This window comes from Canis aureus, chromosome 1 (genome assembly GCF_053574225.1).
Source record: "Canis aureus isolate CA01 chromosome 1, VMU_Caureus_v.1.0, whole genome shotgun sequence".
NCBI lineage: Eukaryota > Metazoa > Chordata > Mammalia > Carnivora > Canidae > Canis > Canis aureus.
Window position 1 is genome coordinate 40,673,257 of NC_135611.1, and position 14,882 is coordinate 40,688,138.

Consider the following 14,882-nt stretch of genomic DNA (forward strand, 5'->3'; position numbering starts at 1 on the left):
GTTTCAGCTAAGTGTGGTTTTTCTGTATTCACCTAGTGTTTCTTGCTGGTGAAATCATAGCAAAATTCACTTAATGCTGAAATTGTTCCCTACTATATCAATTGCATAAGAACAAATTTGCAGTTCCAAAACAAGTAACTATAGCAGCATTGACTTACAGCTGAGGGTAATGGATAGATACATGCCACTTTTTATAGTCGTCTTCAAAATCTAGACATTATCTGATGCATGGAGATTTATTGCAGCAAGTATTTACTGAGCATCTATTATTTGGTGTATACTTTCTAAGTATTTAGGATACAGCAGTGGACAATGTAGTCTTTCCATTTTGGGACTAACAGTACTTGTATAAAGAATTTTGTTTGTTGTCAAGGATTGGTTTTAAGAAATAAAATTAGATGGAAGAGGAAGTCTAACAAAGTCTACTGGGCAACAGGCTTTTCTCTAAAGTTTTATATAAAATATTAAAACTTTAATGTTCTTGTATCTCAATGAAGGTCTTCTATAATAAAGGCCTTTCTCATCTTCTGTAACCACTTTCCACCCCTTCTGTCCCTCCTTTCTTCTAGCCAAGCAGATGACTGGTTCACTATCTCCAGAATCTGCCTCCTATTTAGTTGTCTTCATACTTTAACCTTTAAAAAAAAAAAAAGTTAGTTTCCAGGGCACCTGGGTGGCTCAGTCAGTTAAGCATCTGCTTCCCAGGGTCCTGGGATTGAGCCCCACGTTCGGGGCTCCCTGCTCAATGGGGAGCCTGCTTCTCCCTCTCCCTCTGTCTGCTGCTCCCCCTACTTGTGCTTTCACTCTGTCAAATAAATAAAATCCTTTTCTAATGTTAATTTCAATTTAGTTAGCATATAGTTCTATTAGTTTCAAGTGTACAGTATATGAACTCACCAGTTCTGTACACAATAAGTATACTCTTAATCCCCTTCACCTGTTTCATTCATCCCCCTACCCACTGCCCCTCTGGTAACTACCACTTTGTTCTGTATAGTTAAGAATCTGTTTTTGGTTTCTCTCTTTTTTTTGTTTTATTTCTTAGTGCACACATAGAGTGAAATCATGTGGTGTTTGTTTGGTCTTTCTTTGACTTATTTCACTCAGTATTATACACCTTTAGATCCATCCGTGTTGTTGCAAATGGCCAGATTTCATTCTTTTTTATATTCTTAAACTTCCTAAGTACCCATGATTATAGATCCCTACCCCCCCACCCCCACCTTCCTTCAGCCCAGAGTCCTTTAAACACATATAACACAATTTATACCACTTCTCTGGCACTTGTGTACAGCCTAGTACTGTTTGGTTTTTCAGGGAGCTTTGCCTGAGTTTCCTAGTTACATGAGTTATTTGTCCATATACTTGGAAGAGGAAGGCTTCAAAGGTTCAGTCAACTTTTTCAGTATTCTACAGCCAGGTTAGCATGCAGTCCTGTTTGCTAAGGTTTTGTTCCTTTGTACTTTGTAGGAATTCATGGTATTTAGCATAAATAATTATTACTACCAATGTGTATTTTTTTGCTACAGGCCAGGCAAGTGCATTGCAATTTACTTTTACTGTGTTACCACTAATCCTTGAAATTCCTTGAGCTCTTTTCTCCTTTTACAAAGAAGAAATGATAGTATTAGTGACTAGTACTTGCATAAGCTATTTTATTTACTTGTTTGCTTACTCTCGCTATTTAAAAATTATTTTATATGTATTATTTAATTTCATAATATGAGGTAGCTACTCTATCATCGCCACTTTATAGATGAGGAGACTGAGGCACAGAGAAGTTAAATGATTTGCCCAAGAAGATACTGCAAGTGGCAGATTCAGTTTCCTAAGTAAGTAACCACAAATTACAGAATCCTAAATTTATATTTAAGCAGCCACCACTATGTGTCCGATACTGTGCATTTTATATACATTATCTCATTTGTCTCGTTAAATGAAACAGTGCCCACTAATACAGAATTGAGGTTGAAATATGTAGCAATGTTTCTCTGCTTTTAACCATTAGCATAGCATGTTCTTTCACCAGAGAATTTTAGAAAAGGATGGCTAAAATAGAATACTGTTTCTTGAAATTCTATTCTTTGGGAAATTTTTAAGTCTATCTCAGAGTAACATTTAATTTATTCACTGATTTCTTTTTTTGATAAGATCTTACACTAGCAAAAGTCAGTACTTTGTCAGGTTTAAATTTTGTAGATCTAAGTAGTTTATACAAGGTACATTATCAATTACTCCTTTTATTTTTAAAGTTGGATCTCATCATTTGTTCTTTTCATTTTAATAAAACTTTACTTTGTATGGCACCTCCTGAACAGGAGCAGTCAACTTTAATCTTTGATACACTTTTACTATGTCCATAGTCACTGTCAAGGCAGTTTGCTAGAAAGCAGTGTATCTCATCTGAATCTGTAACTTCAGTAGAATAGTAGTGATTCCTCTTAACCTCACCTCACCCTATCTTACCCCCTTTTTCTCATTTCCCATGGGATGAGAATTGTAAAAGCTTTGTTGTTTATTGTACTTGATGGAAAACTAATTTTTGGCCACATGTGATTAATATTCTATATTTTTTCATTAAGAACACTCACACTTTTCTTCCCAAATGCCAGTATGAGAAAGTACCTTGGAGATGGAGCTCATCCCCTATAGTAGACCAACTGGCTAGGCTAACAGTATTTACCCAAAAAAAAGTAATATAAACTCTGAATATGGATTTAAGCAAAAATTGTGAAATAAGTAATTGGGCAGATAGGCATAGGAGTCGAGAAGCATGGTGGTGTGTATATATGGGAACTGAGTTGCAAAGCTAAATCTTCATTATCTACAGTAGGAAATCCATAGATAATGTGTAAAATCGAAAAACCAAGAAATAACCTTATGATCGTCTTATGTAGGAATATGGAGAAACAGCCCAGTGTTGATAGGGTTTACTCTATAGAACAGAATAAGAGTAGGAAGGCATGAGGTCTTAGAAGTTGATGGTTTCCTGATAAATTTTATAGTACTATTTGACTTGTAAACTGTGTACATGTTTTTGTCTTTACAGTTTTATTTAAATTTTTCATTATAGAATATGTCCTGTTAAAATATTTTCTAGATAAATAAGGTCTTTTAATTTTTTTTTTTTTTTGGTATATACTGTTTAGTTGTTTAGACTGAAAGGAATGTTGACCTTTAGGGAAGAATTAATAATGACTGTATAATGTTTTATATATAATATAACCAAGAATATTTTTCTTTAGGTGTTCTTAAATTATATAGTAGGATTATTTACAGCACTCAGGTTTTAATTAATGCCAGCACCAGAGATGCTTCTCAGATGTTTATCTGCAGCCCAGACCTACTCTCTGAGCCCTGGACCCATCAATCTCTATTCCTTCTGTGATAACATCTTTTTGGGTGTTTTAAAGGTGCCTGAGACTCAGTGTGTTCAAAACCACACCAAGTAATCTGCTCTTTTGTTTTCTTGGTCCTATTCTATCAGTCATTATCCGAAACCAACCTTGTCACCTACTTCTTCACCCCAATATTTAATCCAACAAATTGCATTAATTTTTACTTCCTAAATATCCCTTCAGGTTTTCCTTCTGCTCAGCCTCCACTGCTGTTTCTGCAGACACAAGCTATTAGCATTTCCCAGCTAGCCTCCAGCAGTGGTTTTCTAACAGGGCTTCTCATATATTTTGCCCTTTTCTGCATACGGTAGCCATTTGTCATGCATACATGATTTCTTGATAGGGTCCCCTTCCCTGACTCTGAGCTTAAATCTTCAGTGGTCGTCCATTACTCTGAAGATAAAACTTCCAAATTGTAATAGCCTCGAAGGTACCTCATGACTTGGGCCCTTTTTCTTGCTCTCTGCTCTCCACAGTTTTTCCTCATGTACCATACTCTCTGTCTCTGAATATGAACAAATATGATAGCCACAAGCTAGACTAAGCTGGCAGCAGGAAGCAGACAGAAGATAAAATAGTGTGCAAGTTCCAATAAGCTATCTGAATTAGAAACTTGTGTCGATGTGCCTCTGATACAGGAGTTTCTGTGACTGGAGAGCAAGGACATGGAGTATACTTTATCTTTGGCACAGTATCTGCTGCATTTTAGGCACTCTTTGAATGTATGGGTTGTGGATAATTAGAGGAGGATTATTCCAGTTTTTGTATCTAGTTGCCTCATAAATGAATCAGACCTATAAGTCCTGTTGCTTTTCTCTTTGTTGTTTTTTTCATCGAGGACCATGGTCTCTCTTCTTGTGGGTACAGTTTAAAAAATTAGCTGTGTTACATACTTACAGTCCTGGAAAAAATCACTATGACAAATGATGGTGAACATGAAGACTTGCTAACTATCATAGCTTAAGGTGTCGGTGAGCTGTTTTACTGTACTTAGTACTCTGCACCGACACGATAATTGTTGAGAGGTCAGAAACAAATTGTTTACATAATCTTTAAGAAAGGAAAAAATAAGGCACATTTTTATAAGGCTTTCCAGTATATTTACTGTTAGATTCTGTAGTATTGTATCTATTCTACTATTTAGAAACCTTAAGAAATTAATTCTCTCAGATCACTTGAGGTGGTGACAGTTCATGTGCCAACACTTTGTACCAAATGCTAGAAACATTTCTAGAAAGTATGATTATTTTCTCCAAAGATCAGTCATGCTGCATCTCAGTTATAGAAAATATGTTTCCATTTATTATTAGAAATAATTTTCCAGATTAAGTTATATTGCATGGTTTTCCTTTTGAAATTAAATCCCACCTATTGTTTGTTTCAATAATGAATTTAGTTGTAAAATTTATTTACTCACCACAAAGGCTACATTAAAAACACTTATCTTGCCTTGTCCTTAGAGATTACTCTCACTTCTTGGGATGCCTGGGTGGCTTAGCGGTTAAGCATTTGCCTTCTGCCCAGGAAGTGATCCTGGAGTCCCCAGATCGAGTCCCATATCGGGCTTTCTGCATGGAGCCTATTTCTCTCTCTGCCTGTCTCTCATGAATAAATAAATAAAAATAAAGAAAGCATTAAAAAAAAAAAGTTTACTCTTGCTGGATATAGAATGTGAGTTGATGTTTTTTCTTTCAGCACATACATAATGTCATTTGACTGTCTTTTGACCTCCATAATTTCTGATGACAAGTCGACATCATTGGAATTGTTTCCCTCTGTCATTTCTTTTGCTGCTTTCAACATTTTCTTTGCTTTTCAGCAGTTGGACAGTTAGGCCTATGTGTGGTTTTTCTGGGCTTTTCCTCTTGAGGGCTTGAGCCTAACCTGTTTAGGCTTTGATATTCTTGAGTAAGATCTTTTTATTTGTTTTTGTGTTGTTGTTGTTGAAAACAAGCTCTGGCTGGTTTTATTAAGCATTTTGCTTTTTACCAGTGTGTTCTAATGTACTTCTAGTGATATTAGAATCCCCTGGATCAGTGATAGTATATATATACTCTGCAGAGTTTTCCACATGCCGAGCCCCAATTCAGTAGTATCGCCACCATAGTGACGGACACCATTTTTGGCCCTTGGGGTGTAATACTGTTTCAGATTTCCTCAAGGCTGGGCAGTTGTTAGTGAGGGTGACTGGTTCTGATCATCTTTAGCATTGGCTCCTGCCCTAGCAAGGACTTTCACTTTTCATGAGGAGTTTGAGCCTTGAGTTGATCTGGAGAGCCTAGAGTTGATTGATTCTAGCAACTGTTTTGTCATCTTTGCAGCCACCATCTTCTGCCTTATGTGTGGGATGACCCCCAACCAGTGGCAGCCACCAGAGTGTCCGGGGAGGTAATCAAGATCTTCATGATCTGTAAATTTATCTTTTACTAACTTGAAGAAATTTTTAGCCACTGTTTCTTCAAATAGTTATTTTCTATCTCACTGTCCCCTATCCTTCTGGCTCTCCAGTTTTAAGTACCTTAGACTTTGTGATATTTTCCCACAGGTCCCTGACATTCTCTTCCTCCCCACCCTCAGTCATTAATTTTTCCTCCATGGAAAAATTTCTGATTGGAATAATTTCTATGGCTTTATCTTCAAGTTCACTAACTATTCTGGTATTTCCAACATATGGTTAAATCTACCTAGTAAATTTTTTATCTCAGGCATTTTATTTTTCATTTTTTGAACTTGTATTTGGTTCTCCTCTCTTTTTTAACAAGTTTTTTGTTTTTTGTTTTTTTCTTTTTCTTTTTAACTGAGATTCAAGCATATTTGCCCTCACATCTTTCAACATAAAGTAGCTGCTTTAGAATCCTTATGTGCTAGTAATTCTAGCCTCTGGGTCATCTTGGTCTCTCTTGGTTGCCTTCTCTCTTGAGTATGGGTCAGTTTTTCCTATTTTTTACATGTTTCTTTTGAATGACATGTAGAGACTCTGGATTCTATTTTGTTCCTCCAGTAGTGAGTATTGATGTTTGGTTGGTTTCCTTGCTTGCTTGCTTGTTTGCTTGCTTGCCTGCTTACATTAGTAGGCAGTTAACTTGGCTGAACTTCTAGCTACAAACTCTGAAATCTGTTATTTTAGCTTTGGCCAGGTTGCTTGGAATCTCACATATGTGTAATTTGGGATCAGAGATGTGTGCAGAATTTATACATAGGATTTGGTGCTCCTTTCTTTCTTTCTGTGATTTACTTACTAGGCTTTCAGCTGTTGCGATTATGCCAAAGTCTAACCTTTGGCTAATTAAGTGAGTAAGGCTGTAGGTTCTCTGTCTAGGTTTCAGCTACCCAAACCATCTGGGGCCTACTCTTTGGCTAAACGCCATTAAAAAAAAAAAAAAGGAAAATCACTCCATGCTGTTTGTTACCTTCTAAGTACTGACTCCCCCCGACTTCTCCTGCCTATCATCCTTCTATTGCTGTTTATGCCTTCTGCCTTCAAGTAGTTGCTTTTATGCTTTGTCTGGTGTTTAAAGTTGTTTATGAGTTGACCTAGTAGGAGCTACTCAGCCATTATGGGAAATATAATCCCTAAAATACAGTTGTATGTTTGAACAATCTTCTTGTTTGTGTACTTGATGATCTTTGTAAGGAAAGCAAGTGTGATAAGAGTTTTTCAAAAAATCTTGGAAATTTGTGTTTTAATAATGGAAATAAGTCTGAATTTATATTCATGATTCATTATCCTCTAATAAATGTCCTCAATTATACCGAAAATGTATTTGCCTGTCTCTCAAAGGGTGTAAAAATTTCCAGATCTAGATCATTTGAAATGTGTTTTAGAAGCAAAGTAACATGAAGAAACCATGCAATAAAACCTTCATTTCATCCAACAAATGTTACATCTTTGACCTAGGTCCTGGGGTATGGCAGTGAACTTCAAAGTTCTTGATCCTGTGGAGTTAATGTTTTGGGAATAGATAGATAAGTAATAAATAAATACATATCAGGTACTGACTTGCTATGAAGAAAAGCAAGGTATGAGGATGTGATGGGCATTATTTTAGAGAGATTGGTCGAAGAAACTTTCCGAGAAAGTGACATTTGATCAGAGATCTTAATGAAGTAAGAGCGGAGGCCACACATGTATCTGAGGGTATAAAATGTTTTAGGCAGAAGGAGCAGCAAATGCAAAAACCCTACAGGAGGAAAGAGTGGCTTTTTTAGAACCAACTAGAGCTTAGACAACCTGGAGAGTGGTAGAAGTGAAGTCCAAAGGGGTGGCATTTAGCCAGGGGCCTTGTATTGTAAGATCTTTAGCAGGGGATTTTGCCCAAATTTACTTTACACAAAGATCACTAAACTCAGTAGAGTAAGGGGCAGGTGTGGAACAGAAAGTGAAGGCAAGGAGGAAAGCAGTTGAGAGACCTTTGCAGCGGCACTCTAGGTAAATTACAGCGATAGCTCAGATGAGAACAATAACAGAGGTGGGAGAAAGTGATCAGATTCTAAATATTGTTTATAGATACAGCCAATGAGACTTGATGCTGGATTCGAAATGGGATATGAAAGAAAGATCAACTGGATAAATGATGGCACCATTTACTGGGATGAAAAAAGACTACGGAAGCATTGGTTTGGATGGCGGAGGGAATTAAGAGTTTAATTTTGGACATACTAAGTTTGAAGTGAGTTTTAGTTGTCCAAAAGGAGCTGTCAGGCAGGTAACTGGCTATATTAGTGTGCAACTCAAGGAAGAATGCTCCCTTGGCCTTGCAGATAGAAATTTGTAAAGCCTGTGTGTAAGGCAGTATATTGGGATGGAATTACCTGCAGAGGAATGTAGGTGTAGTTGAAAAGAAACTAGTTCTGAACTCCATTGTCTACCAACATTTAGATGTCCAGAAAAGGAAGAAGGTCTAACAAAACTGAGAGGGAGCTGCCAGCGGTAGGAGAAACACCAGAAGAGTATAAATCTCAGAAGCCAAGTGAAGCACTTGTTTAAAAAGGGATTGGCTGACTGGGTCCTAAGCTGTGGTTGGACAGGCACTGAGGACTGCTCTCTTTAGGTCTGACAACCTGAAGTTTTCTGACAGCTTTGATAAGTATAGTTTTAGTGGAGAAAAACTGTGAAAGCCTGATTGGGTTTAAGAGAGATTAGTAGGGAGGAAAGGAAGACACTTAAGTATAAACATCCCTGTCAAGTAGTTTTAGCCCAGAGGAGGGAAGGGGCAGAGAAATGAGCCCATCACTGAAATGAAGTCAAGGGTAGCTTTCTCAAGTTGAGCAGTGCTGTAGCTCGTTCACATCTTAAGTAATTTTTAAGTATCCTTTACTAATTTTCAGTACTTCTTTTTTCTTTTATACCCCATTGTCACTTTTACCTCTGAGATGTAACTAAGCCAAAGTCACAGAGACAAAAGAATTAAGGAGTTTAATTAAATAATGATAAACTAAAAGGCTTTATTTACTGTGAATGGTATCTAAATGAACTTCTATTCTGTTGAGGACTCAGGATTCTACCATAACTGAATTTAATAAAAAATATTTTAATATCCACTGCTCCACTGAACACTGCCTACACAGTGCTAGTTACACAAAAAGGGACAAAGAGATCTAATTCCTATATTCATGGTGTTTACAAATTTGGTCTTTTTTAAGCTTATGTTAGCAAAATTAAAAGAAATACTACAGATAAGTCTGTCTTAAAAAGATTGTCTCATTGTTAAATTTATCATAAACTGAAATGATTAAGCAAGTAGCATGATATTTAAATATTATAATATGTTATTTAGGTTTAATATACTTACATACTATTTATATCCCAAAGAGGCTTTCGGTACTAAACATGGTTTACATTAAGAACAAAAACTAGGTAGATAGTTCTCCACTTTGGCCACACATGAGAATTACTTGGGGAAGTTTTAAAAATCTGTGTACCCAGGCTGCTCTCCCGCCAACTAAATCAGGACCTTTGAGGTTGAGGCTCTAACATTAGTATTTTTTAAATGCTGATTTTATAACAACAATAACATCAGGAAGTAAGTTGCTACTAATTCCCTGAGGATGAATTCATTGCACATTTAAGAATTGATATATCTGAAAATTAAGATATCAAGTGCATTGGGTTATAGGTCATTTTTAGACAAAGCATGCAAAGTCATTTGTAGAGCCAGACTTTATCAGGATCCAAACTTTAAAAAATTTTAAGTAGAGTAAATAAGATTACTCATCTAGGGCTGTCCTATGATTATTAAGAAAAATGTCAATAAAGTTATTCATTTTCCCCTTTTAGAAGAATGAGGGAAGACATCTTTGATGATAATTTCTTAAATGCCTTTTGGAACAGCCATCCTAAATCATACAAATAGGAATTCAACAGTCTAAAAGTTTGCCAGTAAGAGTTATAATTGAAAATTATTGTATGGAGAGCATTATAGGACTAAATAATATTTTGATAACTTATATGAAATGTTAGGTACTAGGGACTCCTGGGTGGCTCAGTGGTTGAGCGTCTGCCTTTGGCTCAGGTTGTGATCCCGGAGTCCCGGGATCGAGTCCCACATTGGGCTCTCTGCATGGAGCCTGCTTCTCCCTCTTCTTATGTCTCTGCCTCTCTCTCTGTGTCTTTCATGAATAAATAAATAAATTCTTAAAAAAAAATAAATGTTAGGTACTAAAGCAAGTACCCTATGTATTGAAATTTTTAAACCCACAACAATATTCATTCTCTAATCAGTTGTCATTAAAATTTTTTTTCTTTCTTTCACAGAAAATGCTTGGACAGAAGAGATGAGTACTATTTCCACTAAGGCCTAGAATTGCCTACTGTACAAATAGTCCTGATCAGGCAATATACGAATGGCCCAAGGAAGCCACCAAATTGATTTTCAGGTTTTACATGACCTGCGACAAAAATTCCCTGAAGTACCTGAAGTTGTTGTATCCAGGTGCATGTTACAGGTCAGTGTGCAATGATTTCTGAACTCATTCATACAAACCTGGGTTGCTGGTTTTTTGTTTTTGTTTTTTTTTTTTTTTTTAACATTGGAAGAAAACTTTTATCTTCTTGTTGGCATTAGTGTGCTATGATGAAAAGAAATGAACTCTGGTATCTGATAGTCTGGTGGCCTTTCACAAGGTATTTCAGCTCTCTGGCATACAGACCATACCTACCTTGTAAAGGAGGGTTGAGGACTACATGGGTGCCCAATAGAAAGCTTTGGTACGTGGTCCATGCTTACTATGAGCTTGCTTCACTTTTCCCCCACCTGTTTGCCAGAACATTTTTCAATTCCATCTTCGTATGAAAGTGAGAAAACCATTAAATAAAGAGTCAGGAAACATGGGTTCTAATCCCAAATGAGCACTCCAAGCAGATTTGACAAGTAATATGTCTCCTTTATACCCTAGTTTGCTTTGTCTGTAAAACAAAGGAATTTGACTTAAATGATGCCTCAGGTCCCAATTCAAAAGAAAAAAGTGTTGTTTTTTTTTTATTTTTCAATTTAATCTTGTAGGTTTTCCAATTAATATTGCTAACCATCTAATAAATTTTTACATCTTTCTTGTATGTACAATTTTAGAAATCCATAATTCCAAATATTTAGTGAGAGTTGTACCCTCTCATTTGATTAAATTAGAAGTCTTTCTATCACAAACTATCTTTCAGCTTGTAAAAAAATAGAGATATAAAAAAGTAATTTGGGCTCATATATTTACTCGACAAATTATTTTTAAAGTTTGAAATTGTATGAAATTTTTAAAGGCTCAAGTACATCTGTACTTGACACCAAGTGACTACATTTTGTTCATGCCCTTATCACCTTTTATATGTACATTTTAGTGCTCCGCCTGCCCTTAGTCTTGTCCAGTTTTGTTCTCCAATCTATCATCACTTCTGCCAAAGTGTCTTTCTAAATGCAGATATTGTCATGTATTTGCCTGCATAAAAACCTCATGATTGTTTTCCATACCCTTGAGTAAAGTTCATATATTGTGACTAGGGCATACTAGGTCTGTGATCTGGAATCCTGCCTCCTTCTGCAGCTTCGTCTCTTGCCTCATCCTTCCTCCTCACATTCTGTGCTGCAGACATCGTCAACTAATTGGAATTCTCTGAACATCCCTGGCTTTTTCTAGAGTATAGTGTTTAAGAGCATATGTTTTGAGTTAATGGTACCATACTGTGTACTTGAAATTTGCAAAGAGTGGATCTTAAATGTTCTCACCACCACTAAAAACATACAGAGATGAGGGATGGGTACTGTGAAGTGGTAGATGACTGATTAACCTGGTTGTGATAATCATTTCACAATGTATAAATATATTAAATCATAACATTGTATATACCTTTTAAAAATCACATTGTACAGCCTAATATTATACAATTTTTGTTAATCATACCTTAGTCAAATTGGAGGGAAATAGGGCAGCCCAGGTGGCTCAGTGGTTTAGCACCGCCTTCAGCCCAGGGCATGATCCTGGAGACCCGGGATTGTGTCCCACATCAGGCTCCCTGCATGGAGCCTGCTTCTCCTTCTGCCTGTGTCTCTGCCTCTCTCTGTGTGTCTCATGAATAAATAAATAATATCTTTTAAAAAAATGGGGGGGGGGGAATAAGTAACAAGTAGCATAGGTTTTATTGATAAACAGACTTGAGTTCAAGCTTTAACAGTTACTAGCAGTAATTTAATTAACCTCTCTGACCCTCATTTTCCTCATCTCTATAGTGGGAATAAAAACTTCACAGTGAATTAAATATAGGTAAATGCAGGTAAAATAACTGGCAGGATACTTGATTCATGATGAGTGCTCAATAAATGTTAGCAGTCGTTACTAATAACAGTAATAATAGTAGTAGACCTATAATAAATATTTGGTGAATTAATCAGTCCACATTAGTTGATACAGTATGTAAAATAAAAAATGAAAAGTAAAAAAAAAAAAGAGTGGGGTCAGAAGTTAAAGTATGGGGAGGAACAGAGATAGTGAGAGGGAAGGTGTTTCCCCCTAGAACACAGGTACTTCTTTCTAACTTTTCAAGTAGACTTTTATAATAAATTAATACTATATTGAGAGAGTTTAGTGAGTAACTGAAAAATAGAAAAATAATATAGGTCCTTCAATAAAATGTTATAAGGCTTGATATGAAGGAACTATCCAGAATACTCTCCCATAGCACAGCTGTAGAGATTTTAAAGAACCTTAACTGAGAGTAATAGAGCATTTTGTAGAATTTAAAATATTTTCAGAAAAAAATAGTGCTGCAGTATGGTTTTTCCGTGTATTTAAAACAAAACGCAGGATAGTATGTATAAATGAGGATGAGGGGCATCTGGGTGGCTCGGTCGGTTATGTGTCTGCCTTCAGCTCAGGTCCTGGGATCAAGCCCCGCAGCAACAGGGGCTCCCTGCTCAGCAGGGAGTCTGCTTCTCCCTTTCCCTCTGCCCCTCCCTCACTCTCCTGAGCACACTCTCTGTCAAATAAATAAAATCTTTTAAAAATAAATGAGGATGGGAGAATAAATATAAGTGTGTATATCTGCCTCTATTTGCATAAAGAAATACCAGAAAGATTAAAGACAAAATTAATAAAAATAGCCACCCATAGTGAGCAAGAGGGAACAGGCCAGATAGGGATGGAGGTAGAAGTGAGACACCTCAACATTAATCTTTCCCTATTGTTTTGATCTATATAAATTATCTATTTTTTTAAATTAATAAGCATGTGTTCAATTTTACTAAAAAAAAAAACAAATGATTTTGAATTTCTTTTGGGCGCCTGGTAATAACACCTTCATAGTGTTTATCTGGTTTTACAAAGATAAACCGCCCTGAGGCATGCCTCCCAACATCTAATGATAACTAAAATGAAATCCATTTTGCTTGCAAATTACCTGTGAGACCACATTATTTTAAATTGAATTGATAATCATTCTGGGCATTCAAGTAATGTGGGTTTTAGCTGCTATAACAAGAAATGTTCAAAGAAAGGAATGGGAATGCTCCTCTGGGAACACATCTTCCAAAACCTGGGGAAATATTTTTAAACTGTAAAGGTAAATTTAGCTACCTCTGAATGTACTTGTAAACATCTTTTATTTGGTGACAGCCTTTTCTTTTGGGAGCTGCTCTCCCTTTCTCGGTTGGGTAGGCTTCTCTTCTTTCTCTGGAGAGAGCTTCCCTATAAAATACTCCTTCAGAACTTTTCTAGGTGAAAAAAGCATGGCATAGGAAATAGAAGAAATTAGTCGTCAAAGAATGCTATGCTGCCCTTTGTGTATATGCTCTTAAACATCTTGCTTCTTAAAAGAAGAATGGAGGTATCTATCCTCTGCTTGCTGCTTTATTTACTGCTCAGATTCCTCTTTTTGGAACTACTCCTATCCTTTCTATTTGATAATTAAATCTTAGAATACTGTAAAAATATTGCATAGTTGACACTGATTTTTTTCCTTTTTTTAACTGAATTTTTCAATTCTCTTAAAATGACAATTGAATCTACAAGTTAAAAATTTGCTATTTCTTTTCAAAGTAATGCATTAATAGTGTTTACTCAGTATTTCTAAGACTTAGTATTTAAGTCCTGTAACCTTAGTTGAAGGCTTTTCAGATGACCTCCACCAATAGTCCATATCCATATTCTTATTAAAACAACTGTCATGGGGATCCCTGGGTGGCTCAGTAGTTTGGCCCCTGCCTTCGGCCCAGGGCGTGATCCTGGAGTCCGGGGTCAAGTCCCACGCCAGACTCCTTGCATGAAGTCTGCTTCTCCCTCTGCCTGTCTCTCTCTCTCTGTCTCTCTCTCTCTCTCTCTTTCTCTCTCTGTCTCTCATGAATAAATGAATAAAATCTTTTAAAAATAAAATAAAAAACACCTGTCATTCTGTATTATATTTATTTGTGAATATATTAATGTCCTCTACTAGACTAGGAGATCCTTTGCAGCAGTTGTATTCCTTTCTGCTTGCCTAATGGAAGCTCAGTAAATTGAAGAAGCAAATGAATCAGAGTTAGAAAAATGATCGTAGGGGATATTTTGATCCTATCTGTAATCTCCATGTCTGTGCAAGAAGCTTGGGGAAAAATTAAAGAACTGGAAATAATGAGTCAGACCTTTTGTAACTTTGAAGAGAATGCAGATTTGCATATATACAAAAAAAGCAATGATTTTCAACCTTTTAGAAACTCATCCCACACCTTTTGTTACACTTAAAGGAAGTCTCACTAAAAATAACCAGAGTGTCTTTGAGAAATAGGTGATTCCAGGTCTAGGATAGGAAGTGTTCAAAGATGATTTTGGACTTGTTATATCAGAAAACAAGCTGTGAAAGACTCCTAGGTTCATGTCATGTATACATGAGCCAACTTGAAGTCATTCCCGCTAGCCTAAAGATAGGATATAATGATCATAATCAATTGATACACATCAAAATGTTAAAGATACTGAAAAAAATTTTAGGTTGGTAGGGACACCAATTCATTGTTCTAAAAACCAGTA

The 14,882-nt window shown here is 36.3% G+C and overlaps 1 protein-coding gene across 6 annotated transcripts in view; it reads left to right on the top strand.

The window, feature by feature from the left end:
• TAB2 (TGF-beta activated kinase 1 (MAP3K7) binding protein 2) overlaps positions 1–14,882 on the top strand; it is a 90,628-nt gene that overhangs the window by 31,325 nt on the left and 44,421 nt on the right. For 5 of the 6 annotated variants that reach the window (XM_077896465.1, XM_077896461.1, XM_077896471.1 and 2 more), the window contains one exon: positions 10,153–10,343. In XM_077896465.1, coding sequence (XP_077752591.1) covers positions 10,242–10,343 — 102 coding nt within the window. In that variant the 5' untranslated portion in view covers positions 10,153–10,241. Of the gene's footprint in view, positions 1–1,731; positions 1,833–10,152; positions 10,344–14,882 lie in introns of all 6 variants that reach the window. The other variant, XM_077896463.1, reaches the window with a different exon arrangement.